Below are 26,923 nucleotides of genomic sequence, written 5' to 3'. Positions count from 1 at the left end.
CCAGGCACAAAGACAGTGGTGTATAATGGCTGTGGAGGTGGGCCCTAGAACCAGATTGCCAGGGTTTGAATTAGTCAATTATTAGCCAGGCAGGTTATATACTTTAGGCAGGTTACTGAATGTCTCTGTGCCTCAGTATTCTCATCTGAAAAATGGGGGCAAAAAGAATGCTTATCTCATAAGGCCCTGATTAGAAGGCCTAAGATGATTTAGTACCACAAAGTGCTTAGAAGAGAGGCTAAGGCCATGGAATGTGTTCACCTTGTCGATGCTGCTGGTGCTGACGGCTTCACTTAGCCGAGTTCATGCCTGCTCCCAGGGCACAATAAGCCAGGATTCCCATACCCCAGGTTCCTGGGGGGTCTTGTACAGCTCCAAACAAGAAGAGCTGAACTGGAGAAAGCAAACCACTGCAGTCAGGAGAGGGGCCAGGGTTGTCTTCTAAAATATTATCTACTGCAGACATCTCCTAGCCTGGTTTTTCTCCAAAAGAGTCAGAATGGTAGGGACTTGTGGCACTGTTGTGTGTTCTTCCTGACGCTATTACATCAATTACGATTATTTATACCATACGGAGATCTGAAGGCTCTTAAACTGGCTTCTTATACACATCTAAACCACATAAAAACATCTTTTCAGGATATATTTATTAGTTTGCTCTGGTGGGCCCTAAATCTGACATCCTGACTTCTAACTGACACAGGATGAAAGGATCCAATTGTTCACTTTATGCCCTGAAAAGTAAATTCTGACTTAAAAACAAGAATAGATCGTTCAGTCTTTACATCCACTGTCCTATTTCTTCCCCAAACCTAAATGAGACCTACTTTAGTCCCCATTATTATCAGAACACTGCTTTTTCTGTAACTTTCATGATCTCCTTCTTCAGTTCAGACAACTACCATTGTAGGGCTGTCTCACGGAATCACTTAACAATCCTAGGTATTCCTGTCTTGACTTTTCTCCAGGGCTTTACAGTGCCATTATCTGATTTAAGCATAAAATCACCCTGGGAGGGAAGCCAGAGAGGGTGCCCTCCCCGTTTCACAGGTAAAGAAACCGAGGCTCAGAGACCCCAGCTTCCATAGAAAGACCCCAGGGTCCAGCCTTCCAACATCCTGAATTCTGAACACATCTCTTCCCTTCCTTGAAGTTCAGCCCTAAGCCATTACAACTCCCTTTCTCCAAGCAGCCAGAATGGAATCATTTTGGTAAAAATCCAATTAAGTCTTCATACATCAACTTCTTTATCAGTGGATGTGCAAAAACCACCGTATTGCTCTGTTCAGAATCTCTTCCATCCAAATGGGTTTTAAGAATGGCCCTCCACTGGTCCCAGGAGAAGTGATCTGTGGCAGGCTGGAAAGGGGCCGGGACCTGGCAGGTTTCAAAAGGAAAGCCCCCCCCAGGAGCCTTTCCAATTCCAAACCCAGAGCCAGGCCTGTTGGGGGAAGGAGAGGGCACCTAATCCTTGCCGGATATCCTGACACAGTCAAACAGGGACAGGACCCCAGGGCCAGCACAGTGTGGAGCACAACCCATGTCCGAAGGGGAAATCTGTGCAGCCACGCTGACCTCCCGTCAGCCTGACAGACAGGCCGGGGGACATCAGCGCCAGTCTTCTGTCCTCAGACCGCACGGCCAGGCCTGCCAACCTGGCTTCTGGCTGCTGAGTTTCCACGACAGTCATTCCAGCACGGATCACTGCTGCTCTCTGCTTCCCTTCATCAAGAAAGCCATTAAGAGGAACGTAAAGCTGACTGCATCTATTAGGCCCACCTACAGAACCAACTTGGAGTAAGCTTTGAAATCACTCCTGGGTCCTCTTCAGGCCCTGAGTCATTTTTCGATTGTTAAAATTAGAATGGTCTCATGGCAGACTTCTGAATCTAAGTGGTGTCAAACAAGGCTGGGTCCTGTTCCCATTCAGTGTTCTCAGACATCTGTGGTGGGTGCAGCCCCAGCTGGGGCTTTTGGGGATACTTCCTGTCTCGTCCTTGCTTTCCAGCCACCCACAGGGCGAGTACCCACATCCCAGCTGTGCAGGTGGAAAAACAGCCTCAGTGAGTTAGGGGCCTGCCCAAGGCCACACCGCAGGAAGTGACAAGGCCAAGATTTAACTCCAACTCCGCCTGATCGACCTTCTTTCCCCCACACCCTAGTCTTGCTGATGCCCCGGGAGATGACCTTGTCCACCCCCACGTGGCCTGGGAGTGTGTCCTTCAGCGTTAGCCAACAGGAAGCCTCTTTGCTGACAGCAAGTACCAGAAGCCAGGACCCCGCAGGAGGCCCTTGGTGAGCACTGATTGATTTTTTAAAATATGCTTTCAGACACTGCAGGCCCAAAGATGCTTGCATTCCCTGGTCTCTCAGCTCCCTCTCCCCAGTGTCTCTCACGGTCAGTCACCTATGTGCCTGCCACATCTGAATGGCTCAACATCATGCCTTCAAAGTCCCACCTCCTCCCCCGCACCCCACCAGGGTTCTCCCACCTATGTCCTTCAAGGCCAGCTCCAAGGTCGGCCGCTCTGTGAAGCCCTCCCAGATTGCAGGTTGTACCAGTGAGAATTCATCTCCTCCTCTTCATGCGCCCATAGACCTTACTTGTGTGTCCCCTAAAAGTATGTATAAATTGGCCTCGCATTATCTATTTTATTTAACAAACACTTTATGGCACTTCCTATGTATCGGCCAGTGGCTGAAGTCTTTGGCAAGCTGTACCTGATTCAGTTTGTGTAACTATCTCACGAAGCAGGTACTACCGTCACTCCTTTGTACAGACAAGAACGCTGGGGCGTGGGAAATGAAGCGGCTTGCCCCAAATTAACACAGCCAGTAAGGAGAGGCCAGGCGGTCCTGCTCCAGAGCCCACACTTGCCCGGAAGCCCTCCACTAGCATCACTTGCTTGCACGTCAGTTGCCCGCACTGTCCCACGAACCCTCTAAGGGCAGGGGTCATGTCCGAGTCATGTTCGGATGCCTGCAGCCTGGCATGAGGTGGGGCTTCTGTGCTTGTTTCTGAATGGAGCTCAATGTCCAGCATGAGGTCACCTCTCCCGTGTGGCCAGCTGACAGTGGCATGCAGTCCGGATACTGGTCCAGACTTCCAGCTGCCCCGAGCGCCTGCCTTCCTCCTGCGGGCAGCCACACACACCTCTCACCATCTAGAACTGTTCTACCCTCTCCGGGGCTTAATCGAAGGGCCTTTGGGAATAGCCATGGAGGATGACTCCCCCAGCTTCTGGCTGGATCCCAGTAAACCCAGTCAAGAATGCAGGACCACAGACCCCTCCATCCGGCAAGACTGCAGCTATGGGTGATGCCAAGGGCACTGGGCTTAGAGTCTAGCAGATTTTGACTTAGTAAGCATTCGCTTACTGCCTCACGTGGGCTCATCACTCTGAGCCTCAGTTTCCCCACCAATAAGTGGAGCTAACAGAATTCTTCTCTTACCATGTTGTTACCAGATGATGCATTTGGTGGAAATAGTAAACTCCAGCACTGTACAAAATGTGTAATTCTTGATGTTTAATTATTGAAAGGATATCTACTAAGGAAGGTTATTATAAGAATTAAATTAGAAACCAACTGCATTTCTCCCTTTACCAGACTGGGGTGCAAATAAGGTCACATTTCTTTGAATGTTCAAAGACGAGAGGCACAGGCATCTTCCTGGCAACACCCGGCCCAGTGATCTTGGGACCCTGGGGTAGCTCGTGCTGCACCCCTCCAGGTGCCCCCGGGCCCAGCCCACTCCTGGCCTCGGCCCCTCCAGCTCCACCTGCTGCTGTGGAGACCACAGAGGCCAGGGGTCTCCGCTGAAACTGCAGCTGGACCCCACCCCCCGAGGGGGTGAACCCCAGGACAGAGGAGTGCCAGAGGCTGTGCCAGAGCCGAGATGGAAACTGAGGGCTATGGTTCTCCACACCTGCAGTTTGCATTTGTACCAGGGCCTCTTACACGGTCGGGGGGAGGAAAGACTCCAGCATTAGCTCTCACCTGCAGACCAGACTGCCCTGGCCACCCCACGCCCCCATTCCAAGCAAACACTCTCTGGGAGCTCTTTTTGGCCCTTTCCTGCAGCAGACCCTGCTCAGCACTCCGGCACTCCTCAGACGCTCTACCAATGTCAAGTTCCAGAGAGAGGGAGTCAGAGCCTCCTTCCTTTTCCTTCCACAGGCCCTGTGCTCTTCAGACAATGGGGCTACTGACCCCAGCAACCCGGCAGCTTCCTAACAGTAAGGAAGGGGCTTCTAGAATGTCATCTGAGTACAGAGCCAGACCAGAGCAGGACCTCCTTCTAGTGATTCCTCCCCCAACTGCAAGTGTCCAGCCTTCCAAGTGTTCAGTGACGGGGCCTTCCAGATGAGCCAAACTTAAACACAACAGAGGTCCTCACCCTCGGAAACCACAGCCACTCTCAGAGGCCAGTCATGCAACTTTCTGCCCTGACCATACACCAGGACAGAAGTGTGTCCTATACCCCCTGGGTACCTCCACTCTGTGGCATCTGTGGAGCACCCGCTGGGCACCATACACTTTTATTTAGTCCTCAAAATAACACCAGTTGTCTGCTATCAAACCTCCATGTTACACAACAGAGAAGGGAGGTGCTGGGAGAAGTGACCACCCAAGGTCACTCAGCAGGTCTGAGGGTTGGATCTGGCCTCTCTGGCTGAAAGACCAAGCTCTTTCTAGGACACCTTGCCTCCTCGGGTGCACGTGGGAAAGCACCTGGCACAAAGCCAGCGCATGGAAGGACCTCAGCAAGAATGTGTCCCTCGGTTTTCGCCACCGTGGAGCCACAAGGCTAGAATTAGGGTCAGTCGAGGCCACGGCTTCCAGAGGACCATGAGCAGCCAGAGCAAAGCCAATCGATGATCTGAAGACCCAGCATCCACAGGAACCTGTAGGATGTGGCAGCTGGGGGCTACCAGGACCCCTGAACTTCTCAAGTCACACGCTCCTCTCCACACTGCCTGGCCCAGCACTCTTCAGGTATGAACTGAATACCCTTACATTTGCTGGGGAGAGTCAAAGCTCTTCTGGAGAAAATAAATACTATTAGCTCAGCACTCCTGTGCTACCAAGGATTAGCCAGGTCTGGCATTTCAGATTTCAAGCTGGTGTGCCAGGCTTTGCCCCTGCCCCCAAACCTGCAACCCCCTCTCTGATTGGAGCGCTGGGCTCCCACTGCTGGCCTGGACCCCAAATTACTTCTTATAGCAAACAGCCTTCAATCCCATGCCCCCAAATTTCTCCCATCCAAGTACTAACCAGGCCCGACCCTGCTTAGCTTCCGAGATCAGACGAGATCGGGTGCGTTCAGGGTGGTATGGCCGTAGACACCATGCCCCCACATTTCTACACTGGGACCCCTCGTTACACAGTTTGGCTTTGGATGGTCTTGCATGTGACACCTGCCAAGGATGGAGGACTCGATTTCTGATGACCCAAGACATCTGACAGTTGAGAGGAAGACATGTTAACTACCTCTTGTTCTAGATGCTTCTGCAAGAGTACCAGCTAGGGTCAGAAAACCTCAGCCCCCTGCCTATCTGCTTTCACACTGTTATAATCAAATACTATGCCTTCCTTCTTTATTAGGAAGTTGAATGAATCACCCGCGTGAACAACATCTCAGTGTCTTTTATAAAGATGTTATTGGAAACAGCCAAAGGCCCTGGGAGAACAACCCAGAATTAATTACTCCTTGTGCTTAGTTTCAGGCATATCTTACATCTGTAACTCTTTATAACTTTTGTAAACCCTTTCACTTAATCTATTTCTCTTCCCCTCTCTCCCTCCCTTTCTCTGCCCTCCCCCCCTCACACAATTACCTCTCCATGGAGGAGCAGGGCAGGCATTATTATTATTCTCACTTTATAGATAATAGAAACTAAGGTGTAAAAAGTTAAATGACTAGTTCAAGGTCCTTCACCACCGAGTATCAGAGACAGGACATCCATGTGGACTGCAGAGCCCTTCTCACTGAACTGCCCTGCCCTCTAAGCTAAAAGAGCTGTCGTAAGCCTAAAGGGAAATGTGTCTCATCACACAGGAACACCAGGACATTTCTCTCTTGCCTTCAAATCCACTATTCAATTGAAGCAATCCGTTCCTCACAGATGCCTGATAACGTCTTCTCCCTCTGCACCATTTAGAGGCTCAGCTGTGATTTTATCCAAAATTGTTATATTTTACTTTGTATTTAGCACCATTCAAGCAGGCAACATTTGTTAAGCACTTACAATGTGCCAGGGGCCATGCTAGGTGCTCGGACACAGACACCTTCATCCACTCACAGATATCACCGAGTGCCTACAGGCTCTGTGCTGGGCACTGGGACATGGCAGGTGTCCAACAGATGACATGCCTGTCTTCATGGGCTGGCCCAGCTCGCAGCCAGCAGTGACAACACAGAACTATGAGGACTTCACCAGGAACAACAGCCTGGTCCCAAGGGCCAGGGAAATTCACCACCGAGCTCTCAGTATGTCAAATCCTCCTAGGAATGAATGGGGTTGGAAACAACCACATAGAAAACCCACTCAATGAAACTCACACACAGATAACACTCTTTTTCGTTGGCCTTAAACACACGGTCCCCCACTGAATGTGACAACAAAGCATTTCACATGTTCATATACATTGTAATGAAGTGAGAGTAAAATTGAGTGCATGCCCACTGCATGTGCCCTGTGTGCTCAGTGGTTTATGTGAATGTTCTACATCAACCTTCAAATTAGCTCTCTGAGACAATGGCATCCCCATTCCACAGATGACAGTCCGAGGCTCGGGGGAGCAGCACCAGCACACGCGCGCACATCGTCCGATTCCAAACGTTACGGGCTTTCCACAGTGCCCAGCCGACTCCCCGACACAGCACAGGCCTTGGAAAACACACAGAAAGACATCTGAAGATGCAGATTGGCCCCAGGAATCCTTCCGCCCTCATCCATTTGTGGCACAGATACTTGCTGAGCACTGACTAGGTGCCAGAAACTACTGGGCACTACAGTGAGCCAAAACAGAACAGCCCCTGCACTTACAGAGTTCATGGTCCCCTGGAGGAACAGGGAAGCCCGACAGGGATCAAACAGTCCAACAAACGTAAAATTGCCATCGTGGTAGGCACTAGAAAGGAAAGGTTTGTAGTTCTCAGAGAAAACAGGGCAGGGGATTCTTCCCAATCAGGGAGGATAGAGAAAGCCTACTTGAGCTGGTATCTAATAGATGAAGACAGGTGGCAAAAGTGTTCCAGACAGTGCAACGGCTAGTGCAAAGGCCCTGTGTGGGCCGGGGTAGAGGAGGGCACACTCACCTGAGAAACTGACGGGACACATGTCTAGGCCCAGAGTGAGAAGGGACAGCGTGCAGCACCAAAGCTGGGGAGTGGGTGGGCCTGACTCTGCAGGGCCTCTGAAGCCACAGGGGAAGTTTTGATCCTACCCCCAGGACAAGCTGAGTTCCTGCAGGGTATGAGGCAAGGAGGCCGCCTGATCAGAGTCCTAATTGTCCTCTGCTCCTCGGGGGCAGCCCCTGCACCTGCCCCTGGCCTGATCCATCGCCCTTCTCATGCTGCTAGGTAATGATCCCAGGAGGCCTTGCTGCCTGCCTTTGAGGGCACGGCTGTTGTGGGTTCATCCGCGCATGCCCCGCACCCAGCCCCAGGCCTGGCACTGAGCTCCAAGCGTAACGGAAGCAGCACTGCTCCTGCGAGGTGATCCGGGAGAGACACACACAGACACAAACACTGACACCCCAAGTAAACACTACAGGAGGTGACAAGCTCCGCAGGTGCAAGGGAAGCAGAGCGTGGATCTCTGCGAGCCAGGTGTGTAGACAGACGTGCTAGAAGTGAGGAGAGAGTGCAGCCGGGCTGTGTGTGTGACTGAGTGGGTGGACAAGGAAATGGGAGAGGGTGGGGCCGAGTTAGACAGAGAGACGAGCGGTTGGGTGAAGTTTGCGGAAATAAAATAAAAAAGCATCAGCTACTGACAACACGTGCCACTTGCCTTTATGGGAGGAAGGTAAGAAAACTACAGGAAGACGCCGTTCCCCGGGTGCTTACGCAGGAGCCATCCAAGTCAGGCCGCCCGGACTGAAATCCCAGCTCACCACCTGGTTGGCTGCCGGGTTCCGTAAGTCACGTGACCTCACCACGCCTCACCTGTGCCGTGCAGGCGCGGATGGTACCAACCTCATCACCTCGTTGAGAGGATTACATCAGCCAGTGATGCAAAGCACCCGACACAGAGACGACACACGCTCAGCGCAGGGTAAAGGTGAGTTATGGCTGCTGTGGTAGTCCCTCTGCACCTACATACACACTTGCAAAGAAACGTCTCCATTTCCTTTTCCTGTTTCTGTAACAAGATTAGCAGCTCTCCAAGGGCTTGCCAATGTTTCTGGGACTCACAGAGTCCAGCAAGGAGCTCAGAGGCGTCAGCCGGGCCCCCAGAGGACACCGAGTAGAGTGACAGGCGAGCCACTTCTCCTGTCAAAGTCGAAGGCCTGCTGAGCCAGCCCAGGACCATAGCATGATGCTCTGACCGTATGCCCTGGAGTGGGCTTCTGGGTCCCTGTCCGCCAGTTAACTTCCTGAAACATTTCTGGGCATTCTCAGAAAAGCTTCAGTGAATGGGTAGTCCTAGAAACAAAGTGATTTGGATAATATAGTGATTATTATCAGGATGGCTGTTGCTTTCAAAATCAGTTCCCTCTGAACAAAGTCAAGTGGATCATAAGCAGAGTGTGAAAATATCATTTTCTCTCTGCCCCCTCCTGACCCTGCGCCATGAGAGCAACAATAATGCATCACTCCACAGAATCTTTCTTTGGCTAGATTTTATCTGAATGGTGACTGATGATGTCCTTGCCAAGTGGCAGGAGAGGGGTCTGCCTTAGCCAGCAGCTGCGCAACGTGGGCACTGATGAAGACAGATGAATCCATTTACTCAGTACTCTGGATCCACCACCAATTTTCTAGATGACAATGACACTTCATCCTTCCACCGTTGGAGACTATTCAAAAAGACTGGAAAAGTAGAAAACTGGCAAAAGAATTCCCCAATCAGCCCCCAAAAGGTGTCACCACGTTCATGCCCTTTACTCAAGAATTCTCAGGCCCCCGAGCTCATCTCATAACGGATTTACTCTTGTTTTGCACATGATTCTAACACTAATGAACTCGGTTATCTGATTTGGGATCCAGACCAAAACCAGATCAGGAAGATGGTCACCTCTAAAAAAGAAAGTCAATCTTGCCCAGGAGCAGGGAGCCTGGAGTAAGTCTTGCAATTGAGAGGATCCCAGGACACCTCTTCACTCACTATACCCAGACCTGCTGCTAGGGCACCTGGCTTGCCCCGGCTGATGGCTTGGCTCCATTCCTGCAATTTCTACTAGGACCAGAGCCCAGTCCAGCCTCTGTCGGCTCTCATGCTCCCTGGAGGTGGGAATGGGCTATGGCAACCTGATTCCTACACCCACCAACTGCCGGTTTAGAGGACTGCTCCGATAAACCCATCTGAAACCATAATAGTTCTCAGATGCTGGCAAGTATTTGTGTCCTCGGTTCTGGTGTATCTTGGAAGATGCTATGTATGCTTGTCAGGGGACAGGAGGATGACATCAGCTTTGCACGTATTCTATTGGAACATCTAACAAATAACCTTTCCCCTTTGCATTCCACAACTACGGGGACCCTGAAAGTACCAGATAACAAGAACCCAAATGAACAACTAAATAAAGAGCAAGCAGGAAGCTCACCCCACATGGTTTGGCATTCAGAGCACCTCCTCAATTTGTTAAAACTATGCCCATTAATCCTCTTACGGCCAGAGAGCTGGGTTCCAGGCTTTTAGATCTATTGGTTTGTTCAATAAATACTTATTGAGCTCCTGCTCTATGCCTGGCTCTGAGATTGTGCCTGGAGGGACCACAAGGGAGCCAGACACACTCAGCACCTGCTTTCACAGTGCTCACAATGGGGCAGAGATCCTCAAGCCTGCTACAATTTGCAGAGAGAAGCGGGAACTTCCCCGTGGTCTTAACAACTAACCTAGCACCAGAGCCCAGACCGCCAACCCCATCTGGGGCTCCCACTCCCATGGCTTCAGCCTGATGCACCTGCTTGTTCCTAGAAAGGGACAAGAGAGAAAGGCATCTCACCAGCCTCACGGCACATCGTTACATAAGCCTGCAGAATGAGAACAAAATTAAGGAGCAGATGAATACAGATGCTCTTTGGGTGAACCATGCCATTTAATTTTCTCACCTGCCTACAATCAAAATAAATAACCAAAAAAGTAAGCAATGAGAAGCCACTTACATTCACAACCGGACACGGGGAACGACCAAACAGGTGCCTCCGAAAGGGGGACGCCTTCCCCAGCGTCCTCCGCTGACCCCTACCGTGGTTGGCTCACACCATGTGCGATGCTTTCTGTCTCCCTGACCACCTGTTTAGACCGTGAGCTCCTCGAGGGCAGGGTTTGTGTCACATCTGCTGCTGTGTCCCAGAGCCTAGAACAGGGCCTGGCAGAAAGTTCTACCAATGAGAGTGTGTCGCACTAGGGCACTGAGGCAGAGGCTGGGAGTGTCTGCGGTAGCCGTGGAGGTGCTCGCATCCTCTTTCTCTAACACCCCCTCAGCAACACGGCATTGGAAAACAAGATTACAGATAACACTGCTTTAAATTTATATCATGTCATGAGGTTCCATATCCGTGATATGTATTCCTTATTACAGCCCCGTGAGATCAGCATAGTTGTCCCCATATGGTACAGGAATGACAGTGACAACAATGACAATATAGCAGCGAATATTTACTGGGCACTCACGGTGTACCAAGCATTGATTTGATTACTTTCCCAGGGTGGTCTCATTTGTTAGCCCCATTTTATAGATGAAGAAATGGAGGCAAAGTGGCTTGCCCCAGGTCACCAAGCAGATAAGTGGTACCCAACAGGGACACAAACCCAGGTCTCCTGATACATTGAGGACCACATCCAACAGGTGTCAGGAGCTCAGGTTGCTGAGGGGTCTGGAGAGGGAATTAGGCATTCTGTGCTCAGCCTCACCCCTACAGGGACGCTCTCCCCTTGCTCCTCTACAATGCAGTGCCTGGAATCAGTGACTCTTGCCCGCCAGACCCACCCACTCGATCCCTCCATGGATCCCTCTCTGTTGCCCCTCCAGCCCCATCGGGTCTCAGTGCTGCCCATTCCCCTCCAAGAGCTCTCACCCTGCCTCTCCACCTCCGCTCAAGCCTCAGCATCTCTTCCCTTCAACTGCTGGAGTAGCTTCTTGGCCTCTCTGTCTCCAGGCTCATCTGTCTACCATCTCAACGCTGCATTCCCTCTGGCCCTGATCATGTCACATCCATGTTCAAAACCACCACCCACACATGGCACATCACAGTTCCAGAATAAAGTCCAGCCTTCTTGACATGTTATTCAAGGCCTTCCACACCCACCACTAGGCCACCTATCCCTCCACAAGCCCGCCGCTCAGGGGAAAACAACAAGTCAGTGATCCCCAAACCTCACACTTTGTCACTTCTATCCTTTGATCTTGAGGATCCTTCCTGGGATCGAACCTCCATTTCTCTGAGTCCCTGCTTCTCTGTGTCAACATTATATTTGCCCTTCCAGCCCCACCTTGACTTCTCCTCCTCCAGGAAGCCTCTCTTGACCTAGATATGATCTTCCCTTTCTCTTAATGCCCTTAGCATCTCTGGTTTCTTTCTTGAATGTAGTGTTTGCCACATGCCTGCCTTTATGGATATCTGTGATCAGCGCCCCCCCCCCCCCCCGGCATCCACACCTTTAACAGCCTCTGATGTCCTTCAAGGAATCATCTCTTCTCCACTCCCCACCCATGTGTTTAGGCAGGGCTGACCTCGCTGCCCTCTCCCTCCATGAAAGGCTAGCTGATGTCCCAGACCCATCAGTGTCATGTGATTGGCGCAGGGATGGGCACATGACCCAATTCAAGCCAATGAGAGCTGAGTTTGGGACTTTTGCTGAAACATTTGGGAAAGAAACACTACTGGAGTTTCAAAACTGGGAGTGTGTAAATGTGCAGCTGGTAGGGGCCACCTGTGCCACCACATAGGTAGAGCCTGCCTGAGAGTGAAGCCAAACACAGAGGAAATCAGAGCCAAGAGACAGAGAGAGACATTTTTTTAAAAACATAACTTCAGAAGACCAGAGGGGAGGGGAAGGGGGAAAAAAAGTTACAGAGAGGGAAGGAGGCAAACCATAAGAGACTCTTAAATACTGAGAACAAACTGAGGGTTGATGGTGGCGGGGAGAGGGGAAAGTGGGTGATGGGCATTCAGGAGGACACCTGTTGGGATGAGCACTGGGTGTTGTATGGAAACCAATTTGACAATAAATTTTATATATATATATATATATATATATATATATATATATATATATATATATATATATATATATATATATATGTAGGGGTGTGTGTGTGTGTGTATATATATATATATATATATATATATATTTTTTTTTTTTTTTTTTTCAGTCCCTGGATTCAGCCATGCCTGAATATGAATACAGCCCACTCCAGGATTTTTCAGTCATGTGAACCAGTTAACAGGGGGTTTCTCTCACTTGCAATGAATCCTAAACAATTCCCCTCCTAAGGGCCAGGTGCCATACTGGGTAGTGGGGCTATAACCACAAGAGAAGAGACAGTCTGATCCTAAAAGGGTTAATTTTATATTCTTTTATTTCTAAAAACAGCTGCATTGAAATAGCATTCATATATCACAACATTTATTCTTTTCAAGCGTATGATTCTGTGGTTTTTGAATAGTCATAGAACTGTGCAGTCATTACCATGATCACTTTCTATCTTACCTTGGAAATGACAAATATGTGCTTGCCCTGTTCTCCCCTGTGCACCGGCTCCTCTCTCAAACCCAGGGCTGGGCTTGGCCCCCTTCTGAGGCACCAGCAACCACAGCAGGCGCTCCCCTAATGCCTGCAGACTTGTACTCAGACATCCTTGAAAAGCTCAGCCTCCATCCAACAGTTGTTTGGGCCCTTTCTAAAGCACAGTGAATGAGACAACGGATTTGGCAAAGCGGCTCAAGAAAAGGTCATGCTCACCTATCACTAGATTTTCTCTGGGTTTTCGAAGCTGGATCCCTGCATCAGGGTAGACTTCCTGAGAGGTGCGCACCTAGAATGTACTCCTTTGGCTCCCTGAATGTTTCCTAAGTTTATTACAGAATTATTTAAAATAGTAACAAGTGGGAAAACATATAAATTGAACAGTAGGGGAATGACTTAATATTTATGGTGTACCCACAGGACAGACCAGTATACAGCCACTAAACTGTAACTGAGAACATGGGGAAGTACCCATAATATAATGTTAACTTAATGAAACAAAATATAAAAGTGCACACAGAGCAAGATTTCAAGTACATAAAATAGTGAAAACTGGCGACTGGAAGAGAATAATGCTAATTATTAGGCATAATTATCTCTGTATAGGTGGATTATGAGCAAATATTATTTTTCTTCATGCTCCTCTCTAATTTTCAATTTTTCTAAGATGCACATTACTTTAACGAAATTAGAAAAGCCAACATTATTTCTTAACGGATTCCTTGGTTATTATTTAATTAACACAGCTCCCAAAGAATGAGAAACAACCATGTGAAGAAGACTCTGAATCTCCTGCAAAACTTTTTTAAAAAGACGCTGTCCTTCAGAATCTTTTAATGAAACATGTAAGTAATGTAACCCACCATTTTTACCTTTTTACCTTGACTGCCAGGAAGCTCAGAGCTAAAACTTAATACTCAAAATTACAGTAACCCAGGTTCTTGGTATAGTAATTTCCATGCTTCCCAACGGTATCTGCTGCTTCCTTTTATTTGCATATTCAGTTGTCCCGCTTGTGTTTGTATATACTCAACTCTACTTTGGAATACATAAAAGAGTATTTGCCAAAATGACTTTATCTGCAGCAGAGAAAAGAGGTCCTAACTCACAGATGCTCCCTTGGAATGTTTCCTTTTTACAAACACAAGGCCACTAAGTGGGGCTTTGAATATTCTACTGCTATTCTATTTACAGTAAGAGAGTCAATCGACAGAGATCCGTGCAGGAGGCTCCTTTATTGAGACAGGCTCTCCCAGTGATCAGATTAACCCATTACTTGGTAAATCTCCATCTCTTTGAAGGCTGTGTGGACAAAGGTCCATCCTGGCTGCCCACAGTCTCTGGCCACTGACAACAGCCGATGTCAGCAAAGCCAGCCAAAATCCATTCACCACATCCATCTTGTGTCCAAGTCTACAGACAAGTGACACAGCCAGGAAGTGATTAGGGAGTATACACAATCCGCAAAGATGGCCCATCCGAAGAAAACAGGCCCAGGACACTGTAACGCAGGCCCAAACACCCTTCAGATCACTGTGGATTTTGCTGCAATTACCCACGCTGATAATCCCTTTTACTTCAGCTCAGCAAGAAAGTACCTGCACTCTGAAGACGGGCCACTTGAAAAAAATTAAGTATTATATCACCTGGGCATTCTGGCAAACATGACCCCTCAGGGCAGGAGGTGACATACATGTTTGCTTGTAAGCCAGAATTCTTTTTCTTTCTGGTGATCACTTCACTGACTCTACATGAGACTTCCAAAGTGAGAAAAACAAAACGAATGGTCTTAATATTTCGTTGTGGCCATTTGATCACACCTAAAGCAGCAATGTCTTATTATGGATCCAGGCCAGGGGAAAACGAAGGAAGGGAGGCAGGAAACATTTCCTTGGTGCCTACAGCATGCCAGACAGAGCCCTGGCTGCCGGGCCTGCCAGCTCAAGGCATTTTCCATGCAGGCCTGATATCCCCCTCCCCTTAAGCATCACATCACCACCCTACAGAGTGCGCATAACAACCCCACTTTTCCAGATGTGAGAATCTAGGCTTAGACAGATTACATACCCCACTCAAGGTCACCCAGCAGGGAGACAACTGGTGCCTGACTGGAACCCAGGTCTGACCCACCCCAAAGCCCATGCTCTGAGGTTACCCCGTGCCCCCTTTCCGTGGCCTCCTGCATCTTCCCACCAACTAAGAAGCCTCATTCTCTCGACTTTGGGCCCTCTCACTCACAAAGTCATCAAGACGCACTTGAAAAATAAATGTAAAAGCTTCAACCCGCACCCTGAAACCAAGCACCCATCCCTTTGCTGCCACAAACAAGCTAATGTGAAATCTCTTTCAGGGAAGCTTTCTGAAGAGAATAAATTGATGATGAAAACATTATGCAGCTGACAATATTTAGTAATGATGCAAGCGGGGCTGCCCTATCTACAAATGTGTCTGTCTCCAAAGAGCCGGCTCTCTCCTGTCCCTTCTGAAAGAATATATCTGGAAGCAACAGAAACAGTGGGGAGAGGGCATGCCTCGATACAATTGCATTGCCGTGTCCATTTATGTGTGCCAGACAGGTACCCCAGACAACTTGAAATGTTAGGGCAAAGATGAGGGCGATGGGAATGTCATTCAGAAATAATTCCACACCGGGTTAGCTCTGCTCAGCCACCCAGCTTGCATCCTCCCGGGGCAGAGGGAGCCTCTCCGCTTGCAGCAGCCTGTGCGCACCGCCACCAACTGCCACCCGTTCCTTCACCTTTTATTTACAGCGCAGAGCAGGCTGGTTCATCAGTGAAGGTGGGGGGAGGCGGGGAATAAGATGCAATCCAGATTTCTGCTCTTTCTCAGGGGACCAAAAAAAAAGGGGGGGGGGTCAAACAGGAAAGCAGCGGAGCCTAGACTGCATGGTCAGCGCGGCAGCATGAACCTCCTCTCTAAAGGTTCTGCACCTGGGCTGGAGCAGAAGCTCCCAGGGAGCTCCGGGAAGCCAGGGTCAAGCTCAGCTCCGGGCCAGGCTTTCTCGGCGCGGTGTTGAAGGCGCCAACAGAGCGCACTGCACAGGAAATCACTGCCCCCTTCAGGCCGCGTCTCACGGCGGCGGGAGCGTAGGGGCTCCCTCAGTCCAGAAAAACTCGCAAACCCGACCTCGCGAGGCGGGCGATCGCTCCTCCAGGCCCCCTTGGCGGACGCCGGCAGCCTTGCAGACGGTGAAGGTCCGCGCTGGGCTTCAGCCAGAACCCGAGCTGCGGGCGTGAGGAGGGGGCTTGGGATGCGAAGCTCTGGGCTCTGCGGCTCCCCTCGGAGGAGGCCGGGAGGGCCAGCCCGCTGCTGCGCTCCAAGTCCGTGCTTCAAGTCTGCGCCGGGAGAAACTGCGCCTGCAGTCGCAGAGCCAACAGCAGCGGCGCCGCCGGACACCCCCGCTCGTCCGCAGCGAGACCTGCTCAGGGCACTCTCTGAGCAACTAAACCGAGGGGGAGTCTCCCCATTAAACCGCCCCGGCTGCAGGCAGCGCCGGGCACATTCAGGCAGCAGCCTTCCAGAACCAGCGGCCCCACACCTGCCCGCGCGGTGCGGGCTCCGAGCCGCCAGCGCGCACCACGCGCCCAGCCCTCCTGCGCGCTCTGGCCCTTCGGGTCCCGGAGCCCTCCAGACCTCAAAGCGCGGCCGGGCTCTCCCGGGGGCCCGCGAGCAGGACTCGGCCTCTCTGGCCCCGGGTGGCCCAGTTTGCGGTCGATGCGCGTCTTCCTCCCACCCGGCAGTCCACATCCCCACCAACGGGACCTGGACAGGCAACCCCTGCAGGCCTTTTAGAGGGTCCTGTCCCCACGTTCGACACTCCTTCTCTGGTCAAAGGAAACCCCAGTCTTCTACCCACCTCCCCCACACCAACACACACATAGACAAAATCCCAGAGGAGAGAGAGGCTCAGCAAATCTTGGTACCAGCTGTGCCAGCCAAGCCCAGAAGGACTCCGGGGTGAGCACTGAGCACCAGCCCGCGGTGCCCTCGGCAGGCACGGGTGGCTCGATCGGGGCTCTGCCCAAGGGCCAAAGCTTCCCTCGGTTCCGCACTCCCTCACCCACCGCCCCCTACATCCCCGACGGCGCGGGCTGCCGGACACTCACCTCGGTGTCGTAGAGCCGCAGGTCGAGGAAGTAGGGGCGCAGGAGCGACTCGTTGCGGATCTGCTCTATGGCCAGTTCCACGGCGGGAAGCACGCCGCGCCCGATGCTGCCCTTGGCCACCTCCTTGGTGAGCGGCATGAGGCCCATAATGGAGAGCGGCGGGCTGCTGGGCGGCGGCCGGGGGGCACCCCGCGCCCAGCCCCAGGCCCCGGGCGCCAGCGGCAGCAGCAGCGGCAGCAGCAGGAGCAGCAGCAGGCGCGCGGGCGGCGGCGGCGGCGGCGGCGGCGGCCCGGGCTGCCCGGAGCTCCGCGGGGAAGCCATGCCGCGCCGCGGGCTGCGGGCGCCGGCTCACTCGGCCCGCATGGCCTGGCCCGGCCCGCCGCCCCGCGCCAAGCTCTCCCCGCGGCGCCCGCGCAATGGCGCCGGTCCCGGCCCCGGCCCCGGCCCCGGCTCCGGCTTGGGCTCCGGCTCCTGCTCGGCTCAGAACGGCCGCGGCGGCGGCGGCAGCGGCGGCGCCCGTGACGGATCAATCACGCCGGGAAGGGGTGGGAGCGAGCGGAGTGCGGGAGGCGGGGAGCGAGAGAGCAAACGCGGAGAGGGGGGCCGGCGTCTTCGCGCGCGCCTCTCTCCGGCGCGGCCACCGCGAACCAGGCCGCCTCCGCCCGCCCCCGTGCGCGCTCTGAGCCGCTCTCCCGCCGGGAGCCGCTCCGCGGCAGCCCCTGGAGCCTGGCCGGGGGAGGGCGGGCGGCAGGAAACGCGGGAGGCGAAGGCGAAGCTGCTCCGCGGCGGCTCGGGCCGCCTCCGGGGACGGGGACGGGCCGTGCGCGCCGGGGGAGGGGGAGGCGCTGGCGCAGGGGCGGCCGCGGGGAGGGCCGCCTTTCCTGCACACGCACACACGCGCCCCCGGCCCTCCGCCGCGCGGGCGGCCGATGTCCGCGGACCGCGGGGGACCCGAGCGCCCGGGGCACGGGGGTTGGGGGAACGTGGACTGCGTGCTGGTACGCGCAGTGGCCGCCGCCGCTCCTCCGAGCGCTCCCTGCACGGTGGTTTGGGACTGCTGCTCGGAGGTCTGACTGGGAAGGTCTGGGCTGACTGCGCGCCACGGAGGCGTCCTAAAGGCACCTGAAGCCTTATGCTCTTCTGTTCCGCGCGGGTGTCTGGGGAGGCCCTAACCGAGCCCGAAGGGGCGGCCAAAGATGCCACCGGCGCTCGAACATCCCTTGGTGCTAAGGTATCCGGCGCTTATGGCCTTGACTGAGAGTCCCCCACTTTCCCCACCAGACTGAAAAGCCGTCCCCTGCCAACCTCAGAAGAGACTAGGGTCCACACCTTGCGGGTGCTACCGCCCCCTCCAGGCATTTGACCTCCCCGCGTCCCCACTCCCAAAGGGGTCTGCCCAGCAACATCCCTCCGGGTGGGATCACCGCCCAGAGCAGATCCGTGCTCCCCTCGACTTGGCCCTCTCGGCTGGGTTGCCCTGGCTAACCTTACGCAAAGAAGTCCTGTGATCTGACCTAGCCCCTCCATGCTTGAAGAATAGGAATCGTAGGTCATTAAAATATAAAATCCCAAGGGGTGATTAATGAGGGGAGACAGTAGGACATCAAATGAGAAAACATCCTTGTGCTTGAACCAGCCATTGTGGACCATATCGACGACCTTGTAACAAGGTTGGCAGTTTAACCTTCACTGAACATTTCCTATATGCCTTATAATGTAATCCTCACAACAGCTCAATGAACTAAGTACTGTATTTATCATCCTCACTTTACAGGTGAATACACCAAGGCTCAGAGAGGTTCCAGCTTGTCCAAGTACACAGAGCTACCAAGGTAGGACTGGACCCCAGAGCAGGAGCTCTGTGCATAGTGCAGTGGGAGCCAGGATAGGGAACAACTTCCCCTATGGGAGGGGCGCTGCCCTAACTTTTGATTGTTCTGAACCTCCGTTCTCTTAGGTATGTGGTGAAGGAGTTGGACCAGATGATGTCCACAGCCTTGCTCTTCTGGAGTGAGGTAGGGACAGCCCTGAATCACAGGCTAGATTATCAGGAAGTATGAGGACAGAGAGGAGAGGCTGAGCCCAACTCCTCGAGAGTACCCTGGACAGCTCTGGGGAACCCAGGCCAAGTTCTCTCTGTCCCAACTCCTCTTTCTAGACTTCTGCAGACACCGCTCCTGAGCTGCACATAGCTGGAGGGTTTGCGTGGGCAGAGTTCACCAGAGCATCTCCACGAACACAACCAAAAACGGTCCAGATGACAGGTAATCTCGCTTAGCTGGTGTCTCACTTGACATGACAGATATCCTCCTTGTCATAGGTTCCAGGCATCTGCCCTTCCTCAACTTCTCAGTTCAGGTCTCTGAAGGAGCATTTTCCTGTTTTCCCTTAGTCATTTGTGTTTTCCTTGTAAGCCATGCCAATATGGATTATCCACTGACACCTACATCTGGGAATAAGTTGAAAGCTGGGATAACTTTGCTTGACATTTACTAAGTGGTTGAAGGCCCTGCCCGGCAACCTGCCTTTCAGCCCCCTCTGTCTCCACTTATGGGGTGACCTGGCCCCAAGACATGTGGCTGGGACCAGCCCTGACCTGAAGATCACCAGCTTAACACTCTCCGTCGGCCTGGCTCCAGGCCAGGTTCTAATCTCATGCTTACTTTTAATGCCTGGGCATCCCTCTGGTTCCCAGATCCTACCCTGGCCTGTGTTTCAGTTTGGATAACTGGATTCCTGGCATGCTTCCTAGGTCTGAGTTTCTGCCTCGGTCACCAGCCTCGAGTCAATATCCCCCTACAGCTGGAGTCCAGCCTCTTGCTTTATAATAATCATTCATTCCTTCAACAAATGTTTTACAGCATCTACTATGTGCTGGGCAGTGTCCTAGGAGCTGAGGAGGCAAGAATAAACAAGCCAAACTAAAATCCCCGCTCTCATAAAATTTACATCCTAGTGGAGAGAGAGAGAGAGAAATAATAAACAGAAATAGTAAGGAGATATCTTAGCATGTCAGCTTGTGAAAAGTGCTTTGGAGAACAAATAAAGCAGGAAAGAGGGTTGAAACTGACAGAGCGGGGCTACAATTTGAAACAGGGGGTCACAGAAGGACATACTGAGGTGACTCTTCAGCAAAAACCTCAAAGAGGTAAGTAAGCAAGACATGCAAAGAGTGTTCCAGGTGGAGGAACAGCAAGGCCAGAGGCTCTGAGACTGGAGTGTGCCTGGCATGTTCAAGGAACAGTCAGGAAGCTGGTGTGTCTGGAGCAGAGTGAGCAAAGGGAAAAGTGGCAGTACCCAAGGTCAAAGACAGGCCGGGATCAGGTAGGACCGATTGCACCTGATGAACTGGGGAACCACTGAGGGTATTGAGTGGAACAGTGACACAATCCGATGTATTTGAACAGGATCAATCTGGCTGCGGAGTGAAGAATCATTGACAAGCGAGGGAAGGTGAAAAAGGTGGAAGCAGGGAGATCAGCTAGGAGGCTGATAATAAGCCACATGTAGGGGCAGGAACCAGGGTGCAAACAGAAGCCGTTAGGTTAATGTTCTTCTCATTATTTTCTTAAAATTTTTTAATGTTTATTCATTTTTGAGAGACAGAGACAGAGCATGAGCGGGGGAGGGGCAGAGAGAGAGGGAGACACAGAATTGGAAGCAGGTTCCAGGCTCTGAGCTGTCAGCAGAGCCTGATGCGGGGCTCAAACCCACAAACACTGAGATCATGACCTGAGCCAAAGTCGGACGCTCAACCGACTGAGCCACCCAGGTGCCCTTGTTCTTCTCATTATTAATGGAATAATATGCATCAGCAGATGCCAAGTCCTAGGACTGTGGGAAACACTGATTTACAGGCTCATCTACCTTACAAGGGACTCAGTAAAGACTTAAGAAAGCGTCAGCCCAGGTCTGTATGGCTTAAATTCTCATCTTAGCAATACTTTCTCCCACTCCCTCTCCCTCCACACAAGAACCAGAAGCCAGTCTCCAAACCCTGGCTTAGAGGCTGGGGCTGCTTTGAAAGATGATGCCCATTCTCTTTCAGAGGATGTTGGGGGCTCCATGGTCCATCTGGCTGTCTTTGAGCAGGATCCCGACCCTGGGAGGATAACCAGGCTTCCCCCTGCTGTCTGTCCTTTTTCCAGGCAGGGCTGGACACCCCTTGCCACGCTGGTGCCAGTGGCAGGGATCTGCCATGTGGCAGCTGTCTCCTCCCAGGGACTGGCTCCAGTTTCCAGCACCCTGTTCCCAATCGATCCCATCATCCATGTCTGCCTCTGCTCTTGCTCCAACAGCAAGGAGTTCTTGTACTTTTTTCTTCAAACAAAACCAAAACCCCCCCAAAACCATAAGCCATCTTACAAACATCTCTCATGTATTTCTTCTCTTTCCCCCATGTATTTCCTATTCGTGTTTACATTGAAGTGCTTCTTTCAACCAAGTAGCTCAGCTGGTTTTTTGTTTAAATACATTGTTTGTTTTCAGTTCTTTTTTTTAATGGATAAGTTATGAATGATGGCTCCAAAAAAGATTAGCTGAATGAATCTAAGTCGCTTTTCTCTTCTCACAAGGCATGTTTTTTAAACCGTAAAATTGGGTTTCAGGCATCAAATGTGGTCTGGTGACACAGTTCGAGTAATAATAATAGCTGCCATTTATTAAACACCTACCTACTCTGTGCCAGACACCTTGGTATGCATCATCTTAATCTTCACAACTGTCTGAAAAATAGGTGTTAGGATCCCAGTTTCACAAATTACAAGACTGAAGTCCAGACGGATTAAATACCATGCTTAATGATACTTGGCAGAGACAGTGACAGAGCCCAAACCCGGTCTGTCTGACCCCAAACTCCTGCACATTTCTCTACTCCACATGCCTCTCCTTGAAGATGCCCTTCTATGACTGAGAAGTTAATAGTCTTAAAGAACTAAGGAACGCCCCCGAGGCTCAACACCAGAAAAATGTAAAATGACTTGGCCAGGGTCCCTCACCAAAACAGAGATGAAGCTGGCCCTCCTCCTGAGGTGTCAGGGGACAGCATCTGGCCTGGGGAGAGTCTATGACTAAACCCTTCCGGAGTTGAGGCCGAACCTGGGGTTGACCAGAAGAGCCCGGAGCCACTCCTTCCACCCGTGTTCTGTGTCAGTTTGACAACAGAGGAAGGACGGACATATCGGCTTGTTCCATATCGGCTGGACAAGCCCCGAGCAGACATAGGCAGGCAGTTTAGTCATAACTGAGCATCTCCAAAAGGACACAGACTGGCGAGGGGACCAAAAGCCCCCCTCATTTACAAGTTTCACAAACAATAAGATCCTTTACAAAGGGGGTTATCAATGAACAAGAGGTACAGTTTAGGAACAGAACCTTGGCCAGATGGGAAAGTTTCTGGTCTAACCACTCATCAAACTTTAGGAAGCAGGTAGTCCTGGGCTCAAAGTCTGGCTTACCAGTCATTAGTGGTGCAACTTTGGGGGAGTCGCTCACTCTCCTGACCTTCAGTTTCCTTGTCTGTGAAGTGAGAATAAACAATTCCTCTTTCACAGCAAGTTTATTGTGAAGATTAAATAGTTACAACAGCGAATGTACTTCGAGTACTCACGTGTGCCAGGCACTGTTCTGAGCATTTTTCATATCATTAACTCCCTTGGTAAGATAATGCATACGTGCATGTAAGGTACTTAACACAGTACTTAGCTCTTGTTAGGCATGCAATAACAATTATAGTAATAATACCAGCAGATCAGTGGCAAGATCAGTGCTTCCTGAGGCTCCCATGCCGTTATTTGGTCGATGGCGGTTGTGTGCTCCACCAAAGTCAGCCTTGCTGTGGCATTCACTCTGGATCCCAGTCTGCTGCTGGAGTCTCTCCCTCATCCATGGTGTCCTTCACCAAAGACAGCTCACAAGTAATGCCGTGTACCACCCCCAACCAAGTCACCTCTTCCTCAGAGGGATGTCCCCAGGTTCCTCAACTTTCCCTGGCCACTAGTCTGCTCATGGTTTTCTTCGAGTGATGTCCAGAACTGACCACAAGCCCTCCATATGGACCAAGAAGCACACAGAATAACAGGAGCATCCCTCTGTGTTCAGGCCTCTGGGCTGCTGTCCTTGCAGTCTGGGGTCACCTGCATTTTGCTGGCAGCCACATCACACTGTGGTCCTCTAAGAGCCCCAGGTTTGCGCTCTGTGGACTTGTTGTTGTGCTGTTTCAGATGAACAGCAAGCCAGATCTCCCTGAGCCTGCTGACCAGCAGTTTAACGCAGGGGCCTGTGAACAGGGCCAAAACATTTCACTCATGATTATGTCCCCATGTTCCAGACTGTTAAGGGCATCCAGATTAGTAGCCACGATTACAGGTGAGTGTGGCTGGGCTGGTTGGTGGTGAACCCACATCCACACCTAGGGACCATCCATCCCTCTCTTCTCTGTGTGATCACACATTTGTAAAACCAGGACTTCTAGAAAGCCACTGAGGGTCAACACCCAAATTCCATGTTGCTGACCTCACCCTTTTAGCCTCTCAGGACTCCCAGACTCGGTTGTGTCCCCCGCTCTCTGTACTCCCTTTCACTCATCTCCCAAAGGATGCTTAGTTGCTCTGCCTGGATCCCATCCACAGTTTCCCGCCCTGCCCTCACAGGCACTCCATGGGCTCACTGAATGCGCCTAGGTGCCCCCTGAGATTCTCCTCACCTCTCCTTTCCCTTGTAATTATGCTCGCCCCACTATTTCTGTTTGCTGGTCATTCTCCACCAATACGTCTGGTGTGCCTCTGTCATAGGCCCAGAGGTGAGAAAGTTCTTCATTCTTTTCTTCATCTGCTCATACCTGCTCCAAGTGCACTGCGGGAAGCCTCTTGAGTGGACTGTGACTCATTCTGGCATTGGGTGGCTGCGTGTTCCTGCAGGCTCCTCCGTTCTAGACCCCTACTTCCAGTTTCTGTGTCCCGAACTGGGGGGTGTGGAGAGGGGGGTTAACTGTATCGAACCACAACATACAGGCAGAAAGTGCACAAATCTTAATTCACAGGTCAGTTTTCATAAAGTGAACACGCCCATATAAACAGCACCAAGAACCAGAACATGACCAGCACCCAGAAGCCCCCGTTGGGTCCCTGCCAGTCACTATCCTCCCTCAGGGTAACCGGTGTCCTGACTGCTAACACTGTAGATTGGTCTGGGCCTTTTCTTGGTCTTGGTACAAAATGGAATCACCGCCTGTGTCCGCTTTTGTGTCTGGCTTCTCTCACTCAACGTTGCGTTTGTGAGATTTATCCATATTGTTGTGTGTGATTGTGGGTCTTTTGTTCTCATGGCCTTGTGGTCTTAGCCCTTCACAATCTGACTTGATCATGTGGATCCATGTGGGGCCCCTTGGTTTTGTCTCCACCCGCCCCCAGCTGGGTCGGTTGCAAGTCTCACCTGTATCCCCACCTCTGGTCTCACCCTTCAACCTACCCTGCATTTACCCTGCCAGACAAACCTCTCCAACACTTGGCTCCAATCATGTCCTCACAGCTCAAAACATTCTATGGCTCCCTGTCATCTATGGGGCACTAACTCCCAAGACTGGGGTTATAGGCTACTGACAATCTGGCTTCAGTGGTCCCAGCTTCGCACCTGCTCTATCTCCCCATGCCTTCTAACTACTCAGGACGTATTAGCAGGTCCATAATCATGCCTGCCCTTTTCTGCTTCGGTAACTTTTGCTTGTGCTATTCCTTCAACCTGAATGTTCTTCCCACTCTTCCTCCCATTGGTGAAATCCTTCACGACTGAGATCAGATGTCACGTCCCTGTGATGCCTCCTCTAGTCACCCAGCAGAAGTAATTGCTACCTTCTCCCAGCTCCCATGGTGAGGCTTGGCTCATGCTGAGAGGTATCACTTATCACTTCTTTAAAAGTTAATTACCACATTTCACCCATTCTGAGACCCACATTTGTATTCGTCTCTAGCATCAGGATGCACCTTGCCATTGATGGCATCTTATAATTGGCAGTATTTTTTCCTTTCTCAGTGATACATAAAATAATGGTGTCTTAGATTCGATGAAATACAGTTTTTTCATTTTTTATCTCAGCACATTCTAGAAAGAGTCTCTGACACCACACTGCGTTGTATAGTTAGTCTACCTCTCTGTGTCCTCTTCCACATGTGAGACCATAGGCACACACAAGCACACAATCTGGGTTTGTTGAATGAATAGGTGTGCATTTTTCATTATTACCTGAACGCCTTCTACATGTGTTTCTACAATGGGAAGAGGGGGTGCCGTGGGGAAGTCCCCTCCATGTGGCTCTTCATGAGGTTCGTCACAAAGGGCAGAGGATTACCCTTTCCTTCCAGGGTACGGAGGGCCAGGTGACAGTGGGGGAGTCTCACTTCCCTGGGGCTGGCACAGCTTGGAGGGGGAAGGCTACATATGATTAATTTAATGCCAAATCCTTAATCAGCAAAGCAAGCTTCAATTATGACATCCTTCCTATCGGGTAAATATGATTTGCTTTTCAAGGATCTTATTTATGGCCTGGTTTTCAGGAGCGCGCTGAGACAGGAAGCTGTACATCCTATCCTGCCAATCTTGCTCCAAGCTTTAAATAACAACAGTGAGCCTTTTCATTTGCCTTTTCCTAACAAAATCAGTTATTCCCTCTGCCCTATCCCCCAATCCAGCTCTATAGTATATTAAATAGCAAAGGACACAGGTAGGCCGGCATCTGGCTTTAGTGATATTTCGGTTACTCTTTGCCCTTTCCTTAACATTCCAGCTGTTCAAATTCCATAGCTGATTTTAGTAAACTCCAGCATGTTCTATCATTTTCCACGTGCTTCTAAAATTTGGAAATACAGTGTACGTCATCAGATGCTTTGGGATGATCGACTCGCTGTGATTAATGGTACCGCATCTTCCTGGTATTGCACCATCTTGCACAAGGAAGTATAAGATCTTCTGACTCCAGATGGACCTGTGCCTATGTTTGAAAGACTGGTTTGGGGGATGCCTGGGTGGCTCAGTCAGTTAAGCATCTGACTTGGGCCCAGGTCATTATCTCACAGTTCATGAGTTCAAGCCCCACATCGCGCTCTCTGCCATCAGCAAAGAGCCTGCTTCGGATCCTGTCCCCCTCTCTCTCTCTGCCCCTCCCTCACTCACACTCTCTCAAAAATAAATAAACACTTAAAATAAATAAATAAAAGACTGGTTTGGAAGGAACTCTGCGCCTACGTTCATCAGGGATCCTGAACAGGCTAACAGCTTTATAGGATTTGCTCCAGTTTTAGATCAGTTTGATGAAGAATTCACTATATGTATCAGGTGTTGCTTTCTGTTGGATGGTTTTCTTGGGTATTTCAAGGGCATGGAGATTGCCAGGCCGATGAGCATGATAAAGTTCAATTGCATGGCCATCTGGACTTCCTTTGGGGAGTTTTTTTGATTGATATCTTTATTTTGTCAGGATCTTGGAAAGCACTTAATTCTTTTATACGATGTTCATTATCTTTTAGCAAATTAGATGCCTCTGGGAATTTTCTAAATTCCATCTTCTCCTTTAAAAGATGGATACAATCAGTTGCAATGTGAAAGAAACAAATAAAAAGTTTCTTGCTGTCAAGAGCAGTGACCTCTGGCTAATAGGACCGAGAGAGAGAAGTAATGGAAGGGTAAAAAGAGATTTATTTTTCACCTTCTATCCTTCTGTACTGTTTGATTTTTTTTTTTGTTTACTACGAGCATATATTTCTTTTATTAAAGAAAAAAAAAAGCTTCCTGTACCACTTTGCTCTCTGTTTTATTATTGCTTTTGGTTCTATTTTTCTCCCTCTTATATTTTCATTTTGAGACGTTCAGCTAGAGGATGAC

The 26,923-nt window shown here is 50.9% G+C and overlaps 2 protein-coding genes and 1 pseudogene across 9 annotated transcripts in view; all 3 read right to left on the bottom strand.

Moving 5' to 3' along the window:
- The window catches only part of GABBR2 (gamma-aminobutyric acid type B receptor subunit 2), a 351,377-nt gene extending 333,895 nt beyond the window's left edge, over positions 1-17,482 (bottom strand). The window contains exon 1 of the mRNA XM_058694795.1: positions 17,051-17,482. Coding sequence (XP_058550778.1) covers positions 17,051-17,371 — 321 coding nt within the window. The 5' untranslated portion in view covers positions 17,372-17,482. The remainder of the gene's footprint in view (positions 1-17,050) is intronic.
- On the bottom strand, positions 5,240-5,347 carry LOC131492307 (5S ribosomal RNA; annotated as a pseudogene).
- A 5,106-nt stretch (positions 17,483-22,588) lies between the features above and the next one.
- The window catches only part of ANKS6 (ankyrin repeat and sterile alpha motif domain containing 6), a 68,302-nt gene continuing 63,967 nt past the window's right edge, over positions 22,589-26,923 (bottom strand). For 7 of the 8 annotated variants that reach the window (XR_009251553.1, XR_009251554.1, XR_009251555.1 and 4 more), the window contains one exon: positions 22,589-24,011. The gene's annotated coding sequence lies outside the window, so the exon portion shown is untranslated. The remainder of the gene's footprint in view (positions 24,012-26,923) is intronic. The other variant, XR_009251558.1, reaches the window with a different exon arrangement.

Source organism: Neofelis nebulosa, chromosome 12 (assembly GCF_028018385.1).
Source record: "Neofelis nebulosa isolate mNeoNeb1 chromosome 12, mNeoNeb1.pri, whole genome shotgun sequence".
NCBI lineage: Eukaryota > Metazoa > Chordata > Mammalia > Carnivora > Felidae > Neofelis > Neofelis nebulosa.
The sequence above is the reverse complement of the archived record's forward strand: the minus strand, read 5'-3'. Positions and strand labels throughout refer to the sequence as shown.